We start from the raw sequence: 25,450 nt of genomic DNA on the forward strand, positions 1-25,450 counted from the left end.
ACTACTAGCAAATAGCACTTTTCACTGAAAAATCAAGGGAAGGGGAGGGTTTCTCCTTCCCCAGCAACTTCAAAATGATGAAATCTCAGTAAGTTTCTAGGTGACAGGTGTGTTTTCCATGGTCACTGCATTTTTATTTTTACTAGATGTCAGCATATCCTCTGCCTTCACTTTGCAGGAAAGAACAAATAGTCTGAACATCAAAAAATTTATTGAACTTTTCAGTAATGTACTAAGAAGTGGGGACACAAGAGTGAGCAAAACAGTTCCTCCTTTGGAAGCTTAGAGTTGAATGGCAGAAATGTCATCACAGATATAAAACTTTGTGAGACAAGTCCCATGCATGAGTTGACCAAGACAAACCTGAGAAAGCGGTCGAGTCTAAGGGTAGGTGTCATTTTTGCAAGGCAAAGTTGGGGATGGTGTGTGCAGAGGTCTTGGGCTAGAAAAGGTACAAACTGGTCATAGTTGTAGTTACTTTCCCTCTTAAATGCCCTGATTCAGGCAAGTGCTTAATGAGGCTTAAAGGTGGCTGTTTGCTGAGCCTGGGGTATTACAAAATGAGCCTGAACAACAGGTAAGAGACCAGATCATTTACAGCTGTTTACAGCAAGGAGAAATCCAGGATAGTTAATATTCTCCAGTTGGCCAAGGATGCGGATGGCCAACTGGAGAATACTGCAGTTGTCTAGGCAAGAGACAACTACCTTGGACCAGTGTGGTAAAAATTTGTGGAGATCGTTAAGCTGTAGAGGGCAAAGCTCACAGGAGTTGGTAATAGGGGAGGTGTCTATAACGATTGCTAGTTGTGTCTTGCACATTCACAATGTAATGGTCCTAAATCCAGCTAGAGAGCAGCATTTTTAACTAGTTGAATTGGGATTGCCTTGGAGACCTCTAAGTGGCCTTCTGGCAGAACACTGGTCTATAGACTTAAGCTACAGGAATAAGCTTTAAGGCTATGGGCATAAATGACATCCACTTACAGGGGAGGGCTGAGATAGGAGTGAGAACTGGCGAGGTAGAACAGCATCTGACTGGAGCAGTAAAGGATGGTCAGAAACAGCAACAAATACTGCGCTAAAAATGTTGTGGGGCAAACCGTCAAAATTTGGTACACAGAGTAGTAGTGAGGTCTGTAGTGGAGCAGTTTAAATCACGATTTAGGAGATGGATTGAGGACACAGGCTACAGATAACCCTTTCAAGAAACTGGGAGAGAGAAATATCGCTAGGGAGGGAACTGCTCTAGGAAACGTTGGCTGGCTATTTTTTAGGTGGGAGAGTTAACAGTTTTAAACCCAGTTGCAAGGATCTGGCTGACAGGAGTAAGTTGACAGATAAGGCTGAAGGAGATTGGGCTCCAAACCACATAGACGGACAGGAGTACTGTTGATAGTAACTCTGGAGAAGTTTGGGGGAGGGAGAATGTGAGATGTCCTGCATGAGTATTTCTGTTTTCCCTGTAATAGTCACCCTCAAATGAATTCATCTTTGAGGGGAGCTGGGTAGCTAGGCAAGATGGAGGGACCATTTGCATTTGAGGGTTATGAATTTATAATTGAGGTCAACTGAAATCCACAGTCTTTTCTGAAAACACAAGGACACTAGAAGTTAAAAGCAACACTTAACAAAAACCTTTTTACACTTGTAAATAACCAGCGGAACTTAATGCCATAAAATACAGTATTACAAAGAACATTTATATTAATAAAAACATCTGCAGTCTGAAAGTGATGTCTCAGTCTTCATAAATCTGTGCACGGGCTGAGATCTACCTAGAGTTGGGAAGAATCTTTTCCTCCACTTGGTGTGCTATTGCATAGCTAGGCAGCTGCACACCAGGATTCCCAAGCTTTGATTGGAAGCATCTGGTCTTGGTCATGGACACAAGATACCTGGAGTCTCCAGGAAGAAAAATACGGCATCAAGTGAATGAGTTTTCACAAGACTTACAGTTACCAAATAAAAAGGCCCTTTAGCACAAATATGCTGTTAAACCTTTAAAAGATGTAACAGGTTCGATTTTTTTTTTTTCTTAAACACTTGCAGGTCCAACATACTTGAATAATTAACAATTCACAGTTTCAAAGTAAAGGTGGCACATACCCCTTCCCACCCCCATTCCCAGGCCCTTCTTCCTTGGCATCAAGTCTCTATCTTAAGGCGTGAAGCTTGGACAGTTTTTACTGTTTTTGCCATGTGTTTTCCAGCCAAATTGCTTGTAGATGCCTGAGATTTTTCTTCAATCAGGCTATCTTTAGATCCATTTCTTCTCTAGAAAAAAAATATATTCAAAAGATAAGATTCAGAGAAAATTGAAATCAGTTTTATTAATACATCAGAAATTAAGGCCTCAAACCACAAGATACTTAAGCTTCATAATATCAAAAGCTGTTCAACAAATATTTGTTATAACATGATTAAATCGTAAATGCAGAGTTAAATCATAGTAACATGCGTAAGACACTTTATGCATGAAAATTAGTCCTCGGTTATGCCAGTTGTCATTTTTGTGCCATCCCTAAACTAAGATCCAAGATCATTTTAGAGTGAGACATCTGTCTGAAATGGAAGATTTCTAGATAAATCAAAAGGACCCTCCAGTGAGTCTGTGCAGGGGAATGGAGAACTAATACAGGAACTGGAAAAGGCACAGGGAGGTTACCCAAAACAGCACTACCATGTAAATTAGTCTGCCACTAAACCTGTCCCCTCTGCCTTCATATTTAAGGACATAAAGGGAATCAGTCCATCATGCATCCCACTTTAACCAGCTTTCTGTGAGGTGAGGTATAGGCAGGCCATGCCACTCCGACTTATGCACCCTGGCAGAACTAGGACATGCAGCTTTTCTGCTTCCCTGGCTCACTAAGTCCCTTCTCCACATGGCAGCCAGATCAATGGTTTCCTTTTGGCACTTGGAATAAAATCCAGACTTTTTTCCATGGTATCTAAAGCCCTGTGTTATCTGCCCCCACCCCCACGGTGCTCAGACCACATGGGGCTTTCAGCTCAAACAGGCCCTTTACGACTTTTCCCCTGCAAGGTTTCAGCTTTATACCTTGGTTTCTGAGATGGCTTTCTTGGACCACTCATCTCTGTAAAGTGAGGTCACCTGTAGATTTCCTAACTCAGCCCTTTGTTTCTTCATAATGCTTAACTAGTTTTTAAATTTTGCCTGTTTCCTTTTATGTGTTACCTGTCTAGGCCAGGAGTCAGCAGACATTTTTCTGTGAAGGGCCAGACTGTGGTCTCTTATCTGTTTGTTAAGTCGCCCCCCCCCAACACCCCCTTCTTTAGAACAACCCTTTAAAAATGGAAAAGCCATTATTAGCTCCTGGCCTGAACAAAAACAGACCAGATTTAGCCTATAAGACTGGTCTGCTGACTACCCAACCAGTGCCTGTCTCATTACATGTGCTCATTAGATGTTTGTTGAATTGAAAGTCAAAGGTGTCACAGAGACAAGCTTAGAATCAGAGCCACTGGTCAGAAGATGCATGGGAGTTCTTGTGCGCAGCGAAGTGAGGGCCACTATTCAGTATGCCTAAGTTTGAGATTCCTAAGTGATGGTGATGAGGGAATCTAGTTGGAAAAGCAAAACTGCAATAAAGTAAGATTCTTATTTGTACTGAATCCAACTTTGAAGTTTTAAGACAAAAAGTTCTGAAAAACTGCTTATTTATCTTCGCAGTAACCCTAACATGTTATTATCCACACTGCACAAAAATCGAAGTTTAGAAGTTAAAGTTTGTCCAAAGTCACACAAGTGCTGTGTGGAGACAAGGAGACGCAAATGTAGGTCAGTCTGAATACAAAGCCTAAACTAATCTTGAATATAAATTTTTAAAACTATGATTGACTTGAAACAAATTGGGCAACCTGTTAGCTCTCCTTGATCTATCTAATCAAAAATGAGGCAGATTTTGGTGGAAGTTGTGATTAAGTACCCAGCTCTCCATTCTGGACTGAGGCATTCACTCGCCCACCTGCTGGAAGTACTAGCTGCTGTACAGCTCAAAAACGGAGCCCTTCCCCACAGGCTCCCCTCAGCTGAAGGCAGTCCCTTCCCCAGGGCACCCGTTATTGAAGTGACTTGCTCCATGGTGAATGTGAGAGCTTTGCATCCAGAGGGGAGGGACGGGATGGACCATCTCAGATCTAGAGCTCCGTGTGGAATCAGCTGATGCTTTATTGGGAGTACACCACATACTTCTACTCTTGCCTTTCACTTCCCAAGTGTTGATCTTAAGAGTGCTTTTCAATAAACTTCCTCCTTGTAAACCTTGATCTCACAGTCCCACAGTCTTCAGCCCAACTTAAATCAGCACAGGCTTTTCTGTCCCTGCTCACATCAATGGCAAAAATGAATCAGAAAGGGCAGCATATGACGAGTACCGCTGGAGTCCATTTTCTTAGGTCATCTGTCAACTCCCTGAGTTTACATACAAAACTATGTATGTGCTTGTATGCATTTTTATGGGTGAGAAACAGCAGTTATAATTGCTTTCCAGGATCTTTTACAAACTGAAAACCACAGCACTATGAACAGTGGGCTAACACTGGTCCATTATAAACATCAACTTTGTTCTTAGAGTGATGGTTTAACCAGATATAAATCCATCTAATGATCTTAACCTACTTTTTTCTCTCTTCCTTAGCATGAGAGACAGTGTTAAACACCTTGCTGCAGTATGTTTGTGACAGTGGTCTCGATAGATTCACCTAATTCAACTGAGTATTAAATCCATTTTGTTAAGGCAGCTAGATGCTCTATTATGTCCTTGAATTCCCTTTTAACCACTTTTTTTTTTTTTAACATTCCCAGGACAAAAGTAATTCTCTTTGATGGAGAAAACAGAAATAAAATAGGACTTGAGTAATTTCCCTGTTTGCCATCAGTTAACAATAGAAATCTGCCCACTGTAAGTCTATCACTTTCTCCTTGCTTCTCCAGGTCAAAAAAGTATCTAAAAAGAATATTTTTTTAAATTAGTGAAGCCATTGTTTCTTTATTCTGGCTCCAAACAATCTTACCATCTTTGTTATCCTTGGCTTTGCTCCAGGTATCAGACCATTTGAGACCTTACACTAGCTCTAGCTCTCACCTCTAAAGTAACTCTTCCCACATTGTGCCTTGCTTGAATCATGTCACCCTACTTTCTTCTTCCACACTTTATATAACTTCTTTTAAAATTATGGAATCTCAGAGTCAAGTTAGAGATTCACTGCCCTATTTCCCCAAAAGAACTTTCAGAAAAGTGCTTCTCAAAAACTGTCATCAGTACCGATACCTTAAAACTTTATTACCAACCTGATGAACCGTGGAGCCACCAGAACCCTGAGCATCTGAAGAACGGGTCACAGGAAGTGGAGGTACAAGATCCGTTTTTGAACTGCAGAGAATTTGTTTTAGAATTAAGGATCAAGACAGTACCTAGAATCACAACTTGAGCTGGAAGAGGATTACAGGATAGAAAGCGTGTTTTATATACCTTCATATTCCTAATAGTGCCTACACAATGCTTCACACAGAGAGGTGTTTAATAAATGTTTTTGAATTAAGTTGAGCAGGTGAAGTAACTTGCTAAAAATCGAAGCAAATAAACAGAGGAACCAAGAATAAAACAGGTGTGGTTCCCATGCGCTTTTGTTACTGTGACATGTATAAATGGCTTTTTGATTTATTTCCAGAGGAGCATTTATTGTCCATTTATTCTTTTTTCTATAAACCTATGGAGCTATAAATAGCCAGGATCTACAATTTACAAACAAAACAAAAAATAAACAAAACCTGGCTTACACCTCTCTCTGCTGGATTAGTCTATCTCCCAATTTATTGTTTACTAAAATTCTGAGCCTTAATTCAGAGTTCAATGATTAACATTCCTAACCAGCAATACCAAGTACATGATGATTAATTATTTCATTAACGTATTTATTTAAAATAGAGCACCTATTGTGACCACAGTGTGAATGAGATATGGCCACTTAACCCAAAAGAAAAACTAAATGCAAAGAAATGACTGCAACATATATTTGCTGTAGTAAAAGAAAATGTCATCAAATCAGAAAGAAACTTACGCCACTTCTCTCAAATAAGAATGTATCATTCATAACAGAATAGTAAATACATTTTTCTTCTTCTGAAAGTTTCGTGCAGGGGCACCTGGGTGGCTCAGTCAGTTAAGGGACTGCCTTTGGCTCAGGGAATGATCCCAGGGTCCTGGCATGGAGTCCCACATCAGGCTCCCTGCTCTGTGGGGAACCTGCTTCTCCCTCTCTCTCTGCCATTCCCCCAACTTGTTCTCTCTGTCTCACTCTCTCTCCCCCATCAACTGAATAAATAAAAACCTTAAAAAAAAAAATAAAAGCTTTAGTGCATAGCTCGGAGGTGGCATGATTTAGCCAAAGTATAGTCTAGATCTGTGCTACCCTGTGTGGTTGCCACTAGCCATACAGAGCTATTTAAATTAATTAACATTAATTAATTAAATTTTCAGTTTCTTAGTTACACTAGATAGAATAATCAAATAATAACCACACATACAGACATTCCCATCATTGCAGAAAGTCCCATTATATTATCTGCTCTGGATCTGAAGCCATGAAGGGGATTACGTACTCAAGCTTGCCTACTTACTTCACCTCCGAGAGAACAGATCGCTCTCCATCTGAACACTGGGACCGGCGATACTGGCGGTAACTTCGAGGCGAATGGGAATGCCTGATGCGGATTGGGTCACCTTGAGTCCTGAACAAGCAACCAAAAATGTGGAAACCAGAAGTTAGAAGAGAATAATTTGGAATTTTTCCTTAATATGGAATGAGACTTTGAGAGTTTAAAAAGGACTTGATCCCTCTGAGCCTGGAAAACCTAAGTGGCTTAACTTTCACAAGCTAACAACAGAAAACTGCTCCTTTGACCATACATGAAAATGCCACTCTAGAATTTGTATGGACATGGGTGATTTTATATATAGAGAGAGAGAATCTTCTAAGTGAAAAAACTGTAATGAAACCATTCCCTGTTGCATTTTTTCCAAAAGTGTGGAAGAAGAAAATCTACCATGCAGACAAAATGGCATTCCACCAGAAAATGTTGGCCCTTGTCCTAGCTACTAATTAGCCTGTCATTAATAATTCAGTCTTTAGCCTAAAGATAAGGAGAGATGGGTGGGGGCAGTTGGCGAGGGTGTGTACAAATCTGCTGTTCAACCAGAGAGAGGAAGCAAGTATAAACGGGTTACAGAGGGACATAAAGCCATGAAGTAGAATCCCACTTCCTCTTAATTGTAGCAGGATAGAAAACAGTAAAGAAGTCATCTTCTGCTGCATTCTAAACTGAATGATTAGGGAGTCCTGTTAGGCTTCCATGAAGCATGTTCCATGTGCTAGTCTATGACAGGGATTGGATTGGGCTTACAGGACAGGATTTGTAGCCAGCATCATTCTTTGGGCATTAAAGTAATGAGTAAGAAGAAGCATTGTTACCAGTTAATGAATATCTCAAAGAATTTTTATTTTAAAACTGACATTAAGCATCAAAAGCCCCTTGCTAGCTATCACATACAAACAGGCAGTTAACAGAAGATGACAGTGATTGTAGGACAGAATAACAATTAACTTTAATACACCCTTTTCTACCTCTCCCTAAAGTTTTAATTTTAGTTAAAATGCAAAGACAGCACTTCATGGAACACCACTGACGAGTAAGAACGTACTATTACTTATAAGTATTAATAAAACATTTATCAAAAGATTTTCAAAGACATACGCACTCTACTTTAGTATATGGAATCTCTTTTAATTGTTCTTCAGACAATCCAGAGGGATCCACAAGTTCCTTTCTAGAAGGGAATGTGCAAGAAAATAAAAGTTACGATGCTGATATAAATACTAATACCTTTCACAATCGGCCGATGGGTTTTCCCTTCCTAATCTTATCCCTAAATACAGTGTTAGTAAAACTAAGAGAAACATAAGCCAGGAACAAAGATTAAGAAACTAGAATGTATTCAAGGAAAAATGGGGTGGGGACCCTTTTCTCTAGCTCTTCTCCCTTTTTTACAGTTTTTCTATAACCAGAATGTAGAGGACTCTCCACCCATCATCTCCCTACAAAAAATCTGCTTCTCTCCCCTGTAGTAGGCATCTTTTCCCCCTCTGAATCTGTTTTCCTTGGTATTTATTTGTAAACTATTGGCCAGTCTGAGGCCCATTTACAGGTAAGGCTAAGTGATCTAAAGAGAAGACTGCGGGAGAGGGGCTGCTGGCCTGGAAAGGCACCGCCATGGGAGGGCGCTGTTCCACATAATGATGACAACAGAGACCATGTGACAGGCTTCCGCCAGAGGCTGCCTCTTGCTGTCCTTGGTGGTCCTCGTAAATGCCTTATCAAGACACACATTTTAAAACAGTAAGAAAAAAAGCAGTACTTACTGAATATGCTTCCATAACTCTTCTTTTGCCTGGATATCAGGGCTCCTCCTATAAAGAGAGAACACACCACTCATCTTTGCAAACATGCTTCATCTGACAACCTCACAGCTAAGTTTAGCAGAGCAACATTTATAGTTTTCAGTCCATGAAGTTACTTGCCAGCAGGGATGGGACAAGGAAAGACTGGGCATGGAGAGCCAATGTGGGGTAGTATAAAGGCACCAGATAATTTATCTGCTAGCAGTACTGAAGAAAAAAATCACAGAACCACCAGCCACAACCAGGCAGGGCTTTTTCTGATGAAGGAGCTTAGATGTTTAGGAGGAAATCCACACACCCTCCAGTGGTGATCTGTTCCTGGTCCTTCTGGCTATTTCTGAGTAAAGGCAAAGAACTCATCCTGATTCTATTAATATGAAAGATTCCCAACAGGACCTGTGATTACCTAGTGGAAGCAGCAAGCAGAGGGAAAAGGAAATGGTGGGACAGCTCAGGCCAGCAGACTGTACCAGTGGCCCACATTTCCTCTTACATCTGATATTGTGTTTCTGGGTCATAGCGTGGGCCCAGAAATGCTGGGACATATGTGTGGTTTGTGCTGTCACCCTCTATATGCCCCCTCTCTATCCCTATCTACATAGCCCACAAATCTCTTCTCCAAAAGCTACTTGAGTAGAAATTATACCACTACTTTTAATTTCCTAGAATGAGAAATTTGAAGTCAGCATTCATGAGTTCACCCTCCCCATAATAGCAATGAATACTAGAAATCTGTTATCACTGCAACTGCTGCCACAGAATGACTTTCTTTCCTAGTGGGAAAATGATAAGCTTTCATTCCTCCTTTCAACAGAACCAAGGCCTAATAAAATCCCAAAGAAAGGACCCAAACCCTAACAATTAAAAGGCCTGGAGGTTTGCAAAGCCCCTGCAATGCTCTGTCCTGTGGAATTTTACATTCATAATCTGTATCAACATTTTGGGCTCAATATCACTTTCAACATATGATACTATCATTGCTTTCATTTTTCTTAGTTAATGAGGCACCACTGAAGCATTCTGGTAGGGCTTTCCAAGCGCACAGAATACAATAAGCTACTTTCTAGCAATTAAATTGACTAAGTGTCCCCCTCTACACTTTGTGTGTGTGGGGGGGGAACTGTAAAGATCTTTTAATCAACTCAAAAGAAATCAAAACACAGAAGATAAGGGGAGGGAATAAAGCCTTGGTCTCAAACATAAAACGTGATATTGTTAAATGTTGATGTTGTTATATAATAAAATTATACGCTTAAAAAAATCTTAAGAAATGCTTCTTTGGAAGGATTTTCTGCAAGAAATCTTCCTTTCCTACATTTGACTGGTGTGGTTCACTAGACAATATCTTAACCCATTAAAAGATACTGCCAGAGAAGGTGTGAATATTAAAAAGCACTAAGCTATTTACTGCTTAAAATAAGGAAGGATAGTTCTGTTTTAACTATATACCAGCATCTGATTGTCACAGAAGGTCACCCAATAGTTTAAAGTATTACATCTTATCTAGGTTAGCGGGCCATTATATTGATAATCATTCTTATGTCTGGAAGATGCAATAGTGTGGCTACCTTTGAGCTGAGCCAGGTTCCTACATTTTGGGTCAGATAATTCTTTGCTACAGAGGGTTGTCCTGTGCATGGTAGAAGGATGAGTAGCACCTATGGTCTCCACCCATGATGCTACTAATACCTCGCCAGGGTGAGAAGCAAAAATGTCTCCAGATCTTGGCAGATGTTGCACAGGGGGCAAAACCGCCCCCACATATGAAATGACTGGTCAAAGGTATGACCTGAAAGTAAAGTGGCTCTGGTTGGGAGGACTAACTGTGAGGCCAGCTCCCTGCAGAGATCCATTATATGGATACGGAAACAGTGCTGGAAAGAATGACAGCAAGGCGGAAACTAAATCTTAAGAGAATGAGGGAAGAGGCCCAGGGCACAGTTGCTGAGCTACAGTAAGTGGTGTAATTTTGATGGCATGAGATTCAAAACTGAATGCTTTGAGGAAGAAGAGAGAGAGAATGAAAAAAGCAATGAGGGGCAAGTAGGATGTGCCTGTCCTCCATGATCGCTACACCACGCTAGTGATGAGAGATGGTGAATATCAACAATATACAAAAAACTTGATAACACTGGATATTTCTGAGTGTTGGAAATGCAGGTAATTTTACTTTCTTATTTATACTTAACCTATCTTTTCTGATTTATCTTTAGCCAAGAGAATTTCTAACCTTGGTTATTAGAAAAGAAAAAAAAATATATTTTCATGTTTTAAAAAATTACTATCGTTGCAATTCCACAGGCAATTCCTTTCATTCCCATCTTGTAAGAATTAGCAGAAATGTTATCTTAACCCAAATGGGAACATTAGTCCTTCTAGCCATAAATAATGATCCTAAAAATTCAGAAATTTAGTCTATATGTTTCAGTTCTGTAGCATCTTTAATACTCATATATTTAAGGAAACTAAGTTCTGAAATGGCCAGCAATTTCAAGCAGCTTTAGGGTAGGAAGAAGTCTTGAAGCTAAAGAAACAAACAAAAAAACCCACAAAAAACAAACAACAACAACAACAACAACAACAACAAAACCCTAATTTCCTCCAATTGCTAGACCACCTGTGATTTAACAGATGTAAACACAGGCAACATGTTAATGAGGAATGTATTATTTTTATGCTTTCATCTGCACACATTTAATCAATAATTTAGGATGAATTCAGGATCTGCAGCTCAACATCATTTTATGGATTTAGAAAGCTGTGGGATTTTGACAGCCATTTTTCTTAATTAAAAGACCCTTACTTATGCAGATGTTTTACTTGAACTCTCCAAGTTCCTAAGGAAATGTTCTATTTCTATAAAAAAAGACACATGAAGTCTAATATTAGTTGAGTATTTCTCAAAAAAAAAACTTCCCTCATTCACACCTTATACCAATAGTCCAATTTAAATATTCATTTCTCAGAGAAACTTGTTGGATGAGGCATCATTTAGAATCATTTCCCTTTCTTCCAAAACCCTAAAATAAGAACACTACTTCATAAATCTACAAAGGGTTTTTGTTTGTAAGATTTATTTATTTATTTGAGAGAGAGAGAGACAGAATACAAATGGTGGGAAGGGCAGAGGGAGAGAGTCTTTCAAGCAGACTCCCCACTGAGTACGGAGCCTCATGCGGGCTTAATCCCATGACCCACGAGATCACAGCCTAAGCTAAAACCAAGGGTCAGACACTTAGCCAACTGAGCCACCCAGGCGACTGTACAAAGGGTTTAAACCCTATCAGTGGAGGTAGTCTTCTACATCATCCTAATCTCCCAATTATATTAGCTAGAAAACATTATCTATTTACTCCATAGGGTCCAATACACTATTTTGTATACTATATTATACTAAAAAAATAAAATAAATGTGGTAGCATTTGACTTATTATTGTGATCTTACTACCAAATACTGCTCTAAAAGGAAATTTAGAGTTGAAGATATATTACTAAGAAAACTGTAAGTTTATAAAACATTTTTATTTAAGAAAATTCAAAGCCCTTAACAAATGCATCAGTAATTCCTCAGCATAATTCTGAGTAGTCAGAAGAGACATGATGAAGAGATAGCATATCTTCCCCTCCTTCCCTCTTTCCTCCCCTCCATGTCAGAATTAAAGAAGGATTAGGAAGCCACAGAGCCCAGAAACCTAGCTGCTGAAGATCATTCAGTCACTTCCCAAACCTACATGCTCAATATTTAAGGCATCAGACTTCTGTGTGGTATTTAACTGGGAACATCACTTCACCCTGACAATCTCATCTGGGCATCATTTTTCAGTAAAATAGTGCGTCATTATTACCACCAGAGGGAGCCTGAGTCTTCTCACACACACAAGTTGAACCTACAAGAACTAATTGTTTTAGCTTCAATGCCTCTTCCAAATATTCCAATGAGTAAAGGTTTACTCACATAGAAAAGCAGTTTCATCAAAGTTTTCTAATAAGTAAACAAGAATGTGATACCAATGTAGCTGCAAATGTACTAGAAAGAACTTAAGTTCTCCAAGACCTAGATGAGAGGCAATCAGATTCTAGTGTAATGTGTTTTAGGAGAGAGGGGTGTTATAGTTCATACTACAGTATGACTCTGGTATTTATAATAAATACAGCTTCCTGGCTTTTCACTGGGAATTTAAAAAAATATAATGAATGAAACATGTGTGAATAATGTATCATAGCATTCCAAGCTCCCAGCAGATATATCTCCATGTGATGATTTCTAGACAGTGCAGTAGGGATTTAAGACTATGGGAGTAATTGAGAGGTAAGTGGTTTACTCTATATCTAAAATTCCATATATATGTGAAGAATAATTTTAATTACTTTCTCAGAGGCTATTCTAGCGGTGTTTCCATTTTTTTCTTAAAAGTAGTAGTGGTGGGGTGCCTGGGTGGCTCAGTGGGTTAAGCCGCTGCCTTCGGCTCAGGTCATGATCTCAGGGTCCTGGGATTGAGTCCCGCATCGGGCTCTCTGCTCAGCAGGGAGCCTGCTTCCCTCTCTCTCTCTGCCTGCCTCTCCATCTACTTGTGATTTCTCTCTGTCAAATAAATAAATAAAATCTTTAAAAAAAAAAAAAAAAGTAGTAGTGGTTCCTAAATTTGCATAGACCCAAATTCTTATCTTCATGTGAGGTAGCCCCATCCTACTCTTTTCATATCCCCCCTCCTCCTCCTCATCTCAAGGGGGAAAAAAAAGTCACTTCCTTACGGTTTTGTAGAGATTAACCAAGATCTGGAGAACTTACTAATTATAGTAACTGTAATTATAGATATAATGTCATAGGTACCTGAATTCAAGTATGACTTGAATTTTCAGCAAAACTGTGAGAACAGTACTAATGTTTGTACAGAGGACAGGGGGAGTTGATGGAGATTAGGCAGTAAGCTAACACTGGGAGGCCCAGAGTGCCACCAGAGGTCTGACCACAGCACCCAGCAGGTAACTTCCTGGTTTGTAATATCATAGCTCAAATCAAAGAGGGCCCAGTGTGTCGAAATGAGGTATTTCATCAACCTGCAGAGTTTTAACAGTTTTATCTAGTTGCCTACTTGACATTTCCATTTGACTACCCACTTAGGTTTCTCAAACCTAACCAAACAAATAAATCTTGACACTCTTTCCCCACATATCTCCAGCCCATCTCGCCTGACCTCAGGAAAACCTTGACTACCCACTCCATCAGCCCCAAAGAAAAAATTCATCCAAAATACCTCTAACATTCCACATCCATCACCACTACTTCCAATATGTGTTTCCATCCACTTCTCTATGTTTCTACCATCACCATCTTCCGAGCTAAAAACCACCTCACACTAGTCCACCACAGATTTCCAAAGGGTCTTCCTGTGGAGAAGTTCTTCTTTCTCAGTCTGCTTTTTACCAAGGAGGCAGAGCAAATTCTGAATGAATTGCTCTTCAAATAGACATTTTTTTCCCCTTCACTTATTTAATTGCACTTTGGCCCTATCAGTTACATACTTAATCAACCAAGTTCAGTTACAAAGTTAGCCAAATATTTGCTAAATCTTTTTATGGTTGCTTTAAAATTAAACTCCAGAACAGCAAACTCTTAATGGAGTTCTCTCATATTATTGCATTTTTCTGTGATAATCCTCTACCTGATCTGATATTTTTATCATGTAGCTAAGATTAAAGTTTAAATAAGATTTTAAGTTTAAAATACCATTATTTTCTGATATCAGTTGATCTAATCAAAGCAATACCCAATTTAAATGTATTTCTCTATCAGGGCATCTGGGTGGCTTAGTCAGTTAAGCGTCCGACTGGATCTCAGCTCAGGCCTTGATCTTAAGATCGTGAGTTCAAGAAAAAGAAAATATTTCTCCACCTCAAAACAGTATTCCTGAGCTTCTGCTTGTGATGACAATGCAGTAACTGGTATCAGATGAACGTTTCCTCCTCAAGATCTATAAAACATATACAAAGCAACTGTTTTTCAGACATTGGGCAACAGAGAAGATAAGTCTGTGCTAGTTGAGGGGAGGGAAGCACAAGGCAAGCCCCCCACTGCTTCAGTGTTCTGCCTAGAGGCGCCTTTCCCCGATGTGGAAAAGGGAAAGTGGAGCTCAAGAAACAAGTCTCACAATGCTAAGGGGGCAGAGATGAGAATGTAAGGCTACTTTTTTTTTTAACACTTTATTTGTTATTTGAGAGAGACAGTGAAAGACTGAGCATGAGAGGGGAGAAGCTCAGAGGGAGAAGCAGACTCTCCATGGAGCTGGGAGCCCAATGTGGGACCGATCCCAGCACTCCGGGATCATGACCTGAGCCTAAGGCAGTTGCTTAACCAACTGAACTACCCAGGCACCTGAGAATGTAAAGCTATTGATAAGGATGGAATGAATATACAGTGCACAACAAAATACAAAAGGGGGCTCCAGAAGTCTGTATGGGGTTTTCCGTAAGGTTGGCTGAGTATATTCACTGCACTTAATCTCTACATAAGCAGGGTAAGACTATGTGAGCCTAAGGGATGGCAGCTGCTGCAAGGCTTCGAGCTGAATGGGGACACCAGAGAGTGGGAAGTGGTAGGGGACAGAGTTCTGATGCAGTTGCTGTTGGAGAAGCAATGCTGAGCACAGTGTGCAGTCAATTAAGACTCCAGAAAGGCCAGGCTTTAGGAATAAGGACCAAGCCTAAAGTAAAAAACACATCCTAGGGGCGCCTGGGTGGCTCAATGGGTTAAAGCCTCTGCCTTCAGCTCAGGTCATGATCCCAGGGTCCTGGGATCAAGCCCCGCATCGGGCTCTCTGCTCAGCAGGGAGCCTGCTTCCTCCTCTCTCTCTGCCTGCCTCTCTGCCTACTTGTGATCTCTGTCAAATAAATAAATAAATAAAATCTTTAAAAACAACAACAACAACAACAACACATCCTAAGCTAATGACAAAGTCTAACAAGTCCTACCCTATGAAAGCATAAAACCAAGCATAAAAAGTAAGAGCAAAAGTAGCCAACAACTGGGGCACCTGAGAGGCTGGGTCCCCTAAGTGGCCGACTTGATTTAGACTCAGGTCATGATCCTGCTGCCTTAGGCTCAGCTGAGTGTGGAGTCTCCTTGCCCCTCTCTCTCCCCCCTTTGCCCCTCCCCCCAGTCATAGACACACTCATGCCTGCCCAGCTCTCTCCCTAAAATAAATAATATCTTTAAAAAAAAAAAAGAGTAGCCAACAATAATTTAGTTGCCTGCCAGAACAAAATTTATCTCTTTAAAGAAAGACAGCATAATCCAAACCTCCTCCTAGATATTATCTAAAATTTTCAGCATATAATAAAAAATTAGTATATATGTAGAGAAATAAGAAAATATAGCCATAATCTAAGAAATAATAAAAGCAGTCAATAGAAATAGGTTTTGAAAGTCACGGACATGGGAACTCACCAACAATGGCTTTAAAACATCTTGTACAAATGTATATAACAATTTAAAGGAAAATATGGACATAATAAATTAACAGATGGAAATCTCAACAAAGAAAGTAAAAGTATATAAAGAACAAAACTGAAATTCTAAAACAGGAAAGTATAAAGTTCAGAGTGGCTCTAAGAGCAGATTGGACAACACAGGGGGGAAAAAGTTGATGAGGTTGAAAACATATCAACAGAAATGACCAAAATTTAAAAGGGGGGGGGCACGAGGATTTTAAAAATGAACAGAACTTTGTTTGCTTGTGCCACAATACTAAATGGTCTAGCATACATACAACTAGATGCCCAAGAAAGAAGAAGACTGAATGGCTCAGAAAAAAAAAACTTGAACGATAGTGGCCAAAAATCTCTGAAATTTGGTGAAAAAAAATCAAATTACAACAACATAAATGATAAATACGAAGAAAACCACATTTAGCTACTCCACGGTCATATAGATTAAAAACTAAAGATAAGGGAAAAATCATAAAAGTAGCTAGCAGAAAAAAAAGACAAAGTCCAAACAGTGCCTATAGAATGAAGTCTGACCAATCAGAAATGACAGAAACCAGAACACAACCGAACCATCTCTTTTTAAATGGGAAGGAAAAACCTACCAAGTTGGAAGCCTACAGCTAGTGATATTATCTGTTACAAATCAGGGTTAAAATAAAGATATTTTCACAGAAAGCTCAGAGAATGTATCATGTGCAGACCGGTACTATAAGACATGCCAAAGGAAGAAAAACAATGTCAGATCTAGAGGAAGAAACAGAACACATTGGTAATAGTAAGCAAGTGGGTAAACGTAGTCATTTTCTATTGTGGCTGTAGCCAATTGCCTCAAACTTAGTGGCTTAAAACAACACAAATTTCATACAGTTCTGTAGATCAGAAATCTGACTGAGATCTCACTGGACTAAAATCGAGGTGTTGACAGAGCTACATTACTTTCTGGAGGCTCTAGGGGAAAATCAACTTCCTTACCTCCTCCAACTTTAAAGGCTACCCCTATTCTTTAGCTCATGGTCCCTTCCTCCATCTTCAAAGCCAGCAAAGCAGATTAAATTCTTCTCAAACTGAATCATTCTCACTCCTTCTCCTGTTCTTTTTTCTACTTTTTAAGGACCCTGGGGTTACTTTGAGTATACTTGGATAACTTAGGAGACGATCTCTGGCAGAAGGTCAACTGATTAACAATCTTAATTCCCGCAGCATTAATTCCTCTTCGTCATCTAACATAAAATATTTACAAGTCTTGGAGACTAAGATATGGACACATCCAGGGGACTATTTTCTGTCTACTATAACAACTACAACTTTTTCCTTTTCTTGATTTCTTTTAAAAACTACCTCCTGTTTAAGCAGAGATAGTAACATTGTAACATGGGGCTACTAATAGGCAAAAATAAGATGCATGACAATTGCACAAAGGACAAAGAGAGGGGATAAAGGGATCTATAATTTTTGAAGACTTCTAAATTTTACATATTATGATATTAATCCTAAACACGCTGTGATAAATTAAGAAATCATACTGTAAGCCATCAAGAAACCACTCAAGAAAAAAATAATAAAAACTATAGGGAAGGTGTTAATTAAAAGTAAAACGGAGTACCAAAAACTATTCAATTAAAACAAAATATAATAGGAAAGGAGGAACAGACCAACAAAAAACAGATACAGTAAAGAGGAAAATGAGCAAAATGCTACACTTAAACCACCAAATATTAATCATTACATGAAGTACAAATATACTAACATTCAATTTAAAAGGTAGAGATGGTCAGACTAGATTAAAAATAGAAAGCCCAACTGTATGCTGTCTACAGGAGATCACAAGATGGACTCTAAATAGAAAACTACACCTTGGCTAAATATGAAAGAATTAAAAATGATGTAACATGCAAACAGTGAGCATTAAAAAGATGCCATGGATACACACACACACACACACACACACACACACACACACACACAGGAGTTTGGGTATGTGTGTCTGTGCATGTAGCGGACACAGAGAGAGGAGTATTGTCAGCATAAAGAAGATATTTCATAATGATAAAAGGGTCAATTCATCAGGAAGGCAAAAAAATTGCAAATATGAAGCCTAATACCTGAGCTTCAAAATAACCTGAAGCAAAAACTGACAGAACCAAAGAGTACAAAGGACAAATCCGTAATCATTACTGGAAATTTTAACATCCCTCTCTCAATTACTGATTGAAGAGTAAACAAAGAAATTGGAAAAACACAGACCATCTGAACAACATTATCAGCTAACTAGATCTACTTGACATTTATAGACTACACCCAGTGCCTGAGAATACTCATTCTTTTCAAGTCCTCCAGATCATTCATCATGAAAGATCACATGCTAGGTCATAAAACAAGATTCAAAGGAATCTCACAGATTCTTTTTTTAATCACAATGGAATTAAATTAGAAATCAATAATACTCATGAGATATCTAGAAAATCCTCTAATATTTGAAATTAACCAAAACACTACTAAAAAAAAGTCTAGGGTCAAAGAAATCACAAAAAATTAAAAATGATTTTGAACCACATGATAATGAAAATATTTAGCAAAATATGTGAGATACAGTTTAAACTACAGGGCGTGGGGAATACTTGCAACTTTACACTTACATTTAAAAGGGAGAAGAGTTTCATATCAGTGTTACCTTAAGAAGATGGAAAAAGAACAAATAAAAAACAAAATGAATAGAAGCAAGTAATAAAGAGTGAAAATCAATGTAAAAGATGACAAAGAAAATCAATAAACCCCAAGTTAGTTCTCTGAAAAGATAGATTAAGGGAAAATTAAGAGAGAAAACAAATTATCAACATCAGGAGTAAAATAGGTGATATCACAACAGATGTTAAAAAGATACTAAATAATTATTATGAACAAATTTTTGCGAAAAGATAATTCAGACAAAATGAACAAACACTTTTTAAAGAATATTTAAACCTACACATAACAAGTAAAAATCAGAATGGCCCAATCAATCAATATGTGTTCAAGAAACCGAGATTGTAATTTGAAACTTTCCATAAAGAAAATTCCAGGCAGAGATGGTGAACTGTATCAAACATTCAAGGAAGGAATAATGCTATTTTTTTTTTACATTCACTATTTCAGAAAATGGAGAAAAGGAGAACACTTGTCAAATTATTTTAAATGACCAATAAAAAGCCTATTACCAAAACCTGACAAAGATACTACAAGAAAATTACAGACCAGTATTTCTCAACAAAATAATATTGAATAGAATCCAGCAATATATAGAAGGGATACTGCATCAGGACTTATCTCAGAAATGCAAGAATGTAACATTCAAAACTGAATCATTGTAATTCTCCCACTAACAGAATAAAGAAGAAAACCCACATACTGTCATCTCAGATGCAGAAAAAGCTTGTAACAAAATTCAAACTCATTCATGAGAAAAACTCTTACACTAGAAATAGAATGATCTTCCTCAATCTTACAGCTACCGCCATACCTAAATGACATATTGAATGTTTTCCCCTTAAGAAAGAGAACAGGCTAAGGAGGTCTCCGTTCCTACTACTTCTATGCAACACTGTAATTCACTATATTGGAAGACCCAAGATTAGAAATAAAGGAAAGCGGTCTGCGGTCTGAACAATAACACTGTAAATGTGAAAAAAATCCTAAGAATTAAAAAAAAAAAAAGCTTCCAGAGATACAAAATCAATTTAATAAGGCTGCAGGGTGGCAAGATACAATATTAACATAAAAAATACACTGTTTCTATCTACTAACCAACAATTGGAAAATGACATTTTAAAAGTAGGGTTCAGTACCACTAAAAATATTAATCATTTAGGGGGCACCTGGGTGGCTCAGAGGGTTAAAGCCTCTACCTTCAGCTTGGGTCAAAGCCTCTACCTTCAGCTTGGGTCATGATCTCAGGGTCCTAGGATAGAGCCCCACATCAGGCTCTCTGCTCCACAGAGACCCTGCTTCTTCCTCTCTCTCTCTGCCTGCCTCCCTACCTATTTGTGATCTCTGTCAAGTGAATTTAAAAAGAAAGAAATAAAGAAGAAATATTAATAATTTAGGATTAAATACAATAAAATAAATGCAGCAACTCTGTACTAAAATCCAAGATACATTCCTATATCTTAAGAGGCTTTATTTATTGCTGTATCTTAAGAGGCTTAAATGAAAGTTAAGAATTTTCTCCAAATTGAGCTATAGATTCATAAGCTTAAGGGTTTTTTTTTCCCCCATAAAATCTAACAACCTGATTCAAAAATTCATGTAGAACTGCAGAAGATCTAAAATAGCTAAAGCAATCTTGGAAAAAAAAAATTGGAGAACTGACACTGCCTGATTCAAGTCTTACATAAAGCTATGGTAACCAAGACAACATGGAGGCTTAGGAATAGACAAATAGATCAATGAAATAAAACTGGCCCATATATAGGCAGTCAATTGATTTTCAACAGAGGCTCCAAAGCAATTCAATGAAGATAGTCTTTTTTAACAAACGGACGTGGAACACTGCATAAGCACTGTGAAAAAACTTCTCAATATCTACCTCTACCTCATACACGCTGAACCATTAATACTAGAGGGATGACAGACCTAAATAAAAAGCAAAATCTATAAACCTACTAGAAAAAGGTATGGGAACATCTTTGTGACTATGGGGTAGGCAAATATTCCTTAAGAGGTAAAAAAGTCTTGGGGCGCCTCGGTGGCTCAGTGGGTTAAAGCCTCTGCCTTTGGCTCAGGTCATGATCTCACCTGGGATCGAGCCCCGAGTCGGGCTCTCTGATCAGTGGGGATCCTGCTTCCCCCTGTCTTTCTGCCTGCCTCTCTGCCTACTTGTGATCTCTGTCAAGTAAATAAATAAAAAATAAAATTTAAATAAATAAATATATATATATATATATATGATGTAAAAAAGTCTTAACTATAAATGAAAATGAAATGGTATCTTCATCAAAATTTAAAGTGTCTGCCTATCAAAAAACAATGGTAAGAACATGAAAAAGCAAAACACAGCTAGAAGTAAATCCACATCATACACATATCTGAAAAAGAACTTATATGCAGGCTACATAAAGAACCCTACAAATAAATAATAAAAAAGAATCCAATTGAAACGGGCAAAAACTTAAACACTTTAAACATGAGTAAGCAAAAAAGCACAGGAAAATGCGGGTAACATCATTAGTCATCAGGGAAATGTTAATTGAAACCATAATGGGATACCACTTCAAGCCAAACAGACTAATTAAAATTAATAAGACAGAACTAAGTATTTGCAAGAATGGGGCAGAATTAGAACTCTCATTCACTGCTTGTGGGAGTATAAAATGATACAGCCTTCTTAGAAATCATTTTGGTAGTTTATAGTTACATTTAATATCATTAGAAATAGATTCTAACCCAGCAATTCCACCCAGGTATCTCTCCCAGGACATAAGATAACTTACTCCACAGATACACTTGTACAGAACATGTACAGAAACTTTTAACACAGTAGCAAAAAAGTGGAAACAATCTATACACCCATTGAGAGGTGCCTCCAGTAATGTTTTTTCTTTTTCAGAATTTATATATAAAATTTTTCCCAACTTTATTTTACATTCCCCTATTTAATAAATGAAATTTACTACTGGCATTAAATTGAACTTCCAATGCTCTAGAAATTATTAGAGACCTAAATGTTGCTTTTAAGACTTAACGCCAAGTCACCAAACCTTGTGTATTACAAGTCCCTCAGAGAAGAAGATTCCACATGGAAAGGGAAAAGTGTGGTTGCAGATGATTTACCCATGACTATGCTGCATCCTGATCTTGGGATTCTGTGCCTTTTGGTTAAACTGTCAAACAGGAGGTCTTGATTTTTGCCATTCTAAACCTCTCTTTTATAATGGAGCCGGTGACGGTAGTATTCAAGACAAAGGAAAATTCCTTAACTTCTGCTTTAAATTGTACTTTTTAATTAGGTTCCAGAACAAAAACTTAAGGGAGCAACAAATAAATTAAATCTGTAAGGGTCTGGTACATTGCATAGTGACTACTTGAGGGTTTTCTATTCGGAAAAAAAAGCAGACATCACTCATTAGGATGTACTACTGATAAAAAACCACACCCAAGATAACTTCTAATTTAAAAGTAAGCATCTAAGACTGAAAAGCATCCTTTAGAGCTACATGGGGTCCTGGGTGTGTCCTCCAAGCCCTCTCCTAGACTCTGTTGACCCAAACTGACCCCCTGGTGCCTGGCTCCCTGGATCCCCCCTCCACTTCCCTGCAGTTTGTCTCTGCAAACAGTTTGTCCCTGGCGTCCTTCCACCACCCTATCTGAGACACCAAGCCCTCCTTCCACAAATAAGCAACACCAGACATCTAACCACCTAGGATCACAAAGGGATGGGTAGTTAGTCCCAGCTCACACTAAAAGGTCTGCTTTGAGAAGTGGCATGGGGATGGGAGGGTACCTAAATCTGTATGATGCATGCATTAAAAAACAAGGACAAAACCAAAAAACCCTAGAAATTTTATCAGCTCAAAAAGAAAATTAATTTGGAGGACTGGCAATCTCATCATTACGGGGTAATTGTGCTCACACATGGCATTGCCTAGCAACAGAAGGCACAGGCAAATCCCAACATCGGGGTGTAATGAATCACTCACTGCCTACTGCTCACAAATGGTAATTTAATAGGAAGATATTCACATCTGGTTCAATCTCGAACAAGACTTCAGAGAATTCTGCAGACTCCAATTGAGAGAAGCAGCAGGTATTTCTGCCAACAGCCAGGCTCCAGAACAAAGACTTCCTACTTACTTGGTTGAAGGTATGCTTTGTTTCAAAACAAAACAAAACAAAACAAAACAGAGTCTTGATAGCCTTGTTTTTGACATTTTGTTCTGGCAATGCTCCAACTTCTACGGCTTCAGCTGGAGTTAATGAACGTCACAAACAGAAGAAGGTAAATATGACAAACAAACAATGGGATAATCATGGTGGAACTAAAGTCACTTTAGAAGACCTCAAAGAGACAGCCCCATCTGCCCGAGAATCTGCATGTCACTTCAAGCTCAGTGCTTTCTGAACAAAGGTATAAAAAAGAGTCCACATACGAGCGAGATCTATGTCTGGATCGTCTGTTGTTGGGGTCCGCCTGATTTTTTTCCTTTTGTCTCCTTAATACAGCTTCCCACTGAGGCGCTGAATCAACCATATCATTCTCCTGCCGTATTCTGTAAGGAAAGACCATTCATCTCCAGTTAACATTCACAAGTGTGGTGCTCTATTTCTTGGCTCATTCTCAACCTGCTTTTCCAAGTCAAGAAGTTATCGAATACGTTCTTGAAAAGTTATTAAGAAGCAAAGATATTTAAAAAGTAATTTTATTAAAGTCACTTAAAGCTAAGAAGGTATTAGCTGGATTAACATACCCATAAGTAAATAAGCTTGTATACACACACATGTATGTGTGTGTTAGAATATTCATACATAAATATGTAAGTATGTATTAGTTTAAGGCTTCTATCTTTGGCTTAAAATCTTCTAAGAAATAGCCAAGTCAAGCAAAAAACCCATTTAAAACATAGTTTAGTTTTGACTAAACAAACAGTGTTGTCTGCTATAGGGCTGATCTTAAATCATGAAACAAAATCTTTTTTTTTTTAATGCACTAAATCAAAGTAACAATCAATAATTTTGCTTGAAATGTTCTTAAAAACTCACACTAGTTGTCAAAGACAGGAAGTGCCCGACATGATCCCCCCCACCCTTTTTTTGAGAGAGAGAGAGTGAAGGGACTGGGGGGAGGAGCAGGGGGAGAGGGAGAGAGAACCATGTTCAGCGCAGAACCCAATCTTCTGACCCCGATATCATAACCTGAGCCGAAATCAAGAGTTGGACACTTAACTGACTGCACTGCCCAGGCACCCTCCCCAAACCCTCATTTTTAAGACAGAAAACTAGAAGTACAGAAAGCTAACAGTGGCAGCACCATGCATTAGCCGCTGAGCAGGCACAGAGCGTTCTGAGGACAGCTGCTGACACGGTGACAAGGCAGTGCAGTGAACGGTGAACGCTCAGTGGGGTCAACACTCAGTGTGGTCAGGGGCCAGGGAGGAAATGCAAGTAAGGAAAAGGGAAATCCAGGGTGGGGGGTGCTGGGGGGCAGAGGCACCTGCCATGTGAGATCAAAGGATAGGGTTTCCAAATCCTCTCATTTTCTAAAAATAACCTACAAATTTAGATGTTTAAGTATTGACCACCAATCCCGGTTGTTAAGATACTGTATGAACCTAACAATACCCATGTATCGACCACATTGCAGAAGTTCTGGACCTTGTCTGTATCAAGTCTTTCTAGTAACAAGGGTAAGCTGCTGTGGAGGAGAGGTGGGGAAGTTAAAGCAGTACCGTCTGGAATGCAGAGCAACGATGTGGCGAAGCCATGAGCATTCCTTGCAAAAATCAAACACCTGGGCATGCCTGAGTGGCTCAGTCAGTTAAGCACCTGCCTTCAGCTCAGGTCATGATTCAGGAGTCCTGGGATGGAGTCCCATATCTGGCTGCCAGCTCGGCAAGGAGCTGCCTTCTGCTGCTCCCTTGCCAGCTTGTGCTCTTATTCTCTCTCTCTCATATAAATAAACAAAATCTTAAAAAAAAGAAATACCTGTTATTTTAATATTTAACCTTTTTATTCCTTTATTTTTTAAGATTTTATTTATGTGACAGAGAGAGAGAGAGAGCACAAGCAGGGAGAGCTGCAGAGGGTGAGGGAGAAGCAGGCTCCCCACTGAGATAGGAGCCCCATGCAGAACTCAGTCCCGGGATCATGACCTGAGCCAAAGGCAGACGCTTAACCAACTGAGCCATCAGGCACCCCTGAATGTTTTACTTTTAATTTCTGTAAGTTCTTCAGGAAGCGGCTCTAGACACTGATGCTCTCAGCGTGTGAGACAGCAGCATGAAACTTCAAGGTTATCACAACACAACTGTGACTACATGGTCACATGACTACTTCAAACCCAAAATGAAAAGAACAGACAGACAAGTCTGGAGACATTTCCCTCTCTGAACAGGTATCTTTTGATTGTCCTATTAACAGTGCTTAGTATAAATTGGGGGGGGGGCATTTAGATTTGCTTATAAATGCAAATCAGCACATGAGTAACAAATATCCACTTAAAGACAATGTAAAGCGAATTCAAGTTAAAAAGAACAGTACTTTAGGAAGAAGCCTATGCAAATATCTCTAAAAAGAAATCATGTTAGGTAAAAAATGATCTGTTAACACTTTGAGCCTTTGAACTCAGCTTCCTCATTGAAGCTTTCATTTCTAATAGGCTGTTACCTGAAAATTAACAGGATACAGTCCTGGCATGTTTTACAGATTCAAGAACATAGTTCCCTATCTCAGAGCATGTACAGAGGAAATTAAAATTGAATATACACTGCTATGAACCTTAACATTAGAATTAT

The 25,450-nt window shown here is 38.9% G+C and overlaps 1 protein-coding gene across 2 annotated transcripts in view; it reads right to left on the reverse strand.

The window, feature by feature from the left end:
- Positions 1-194: 194 nt before the first annotated feature.
- The window catches only part of EPB41L4A (erythrocyte membrane protein band 4.1 like 4A), a 251,943-nt gene continuing 226,687 nt past the window's right edge, over positions 195-25,450 (reverse strand). Inside the window, exons 18-24 of one of the 2 annotated variants that reach the window (XM_082723720.1) lie at positions 23,090-23,209; positions 8,445-8,492; positions 7,784-7,852; positions 6,646-6,756; positions 5,317-5,398; positions 2,109-2,276; positions 195-1,904 (exon numbers count right to left, since the gene is read on the reverse strand). In XM_082723720.1, the coding sequence (XP_082579846.1) occupies positions 2,148-2,276; positions 5,317-5,398; positions 6,646-6,756; positions 7,784-7,852; positions 8,445-8,492; positions 23,090-23,209 (559 nt within the window). In that variant the 3' untranslated portion in view covers positions 195-1,904; positions 2,109-2,147. Of the gene's footprint in view, positions 2,277-5,316; positions 5,399-6,645; positions 6,757-7,783; positions 7,853-8,444; positions 8,493-23,089; positions 23,210-25,450 lie in introns of both variants that reach the window. The other variant, XM_082723719.1, reaches the window with a different exon arrangement.

Source organism: Mustela nivalis (genome assembly GCF_964662115.1).
Source record: "Mustela nivalis genome assembly, chromosome: 3".
Taxonomy (NCBI): domain Eukaryota; kingdom Metazoa; phylum Chordata; class Mammalia; order Carnivora; family Mustelidae; genus Mustela; species Mustela nivalis.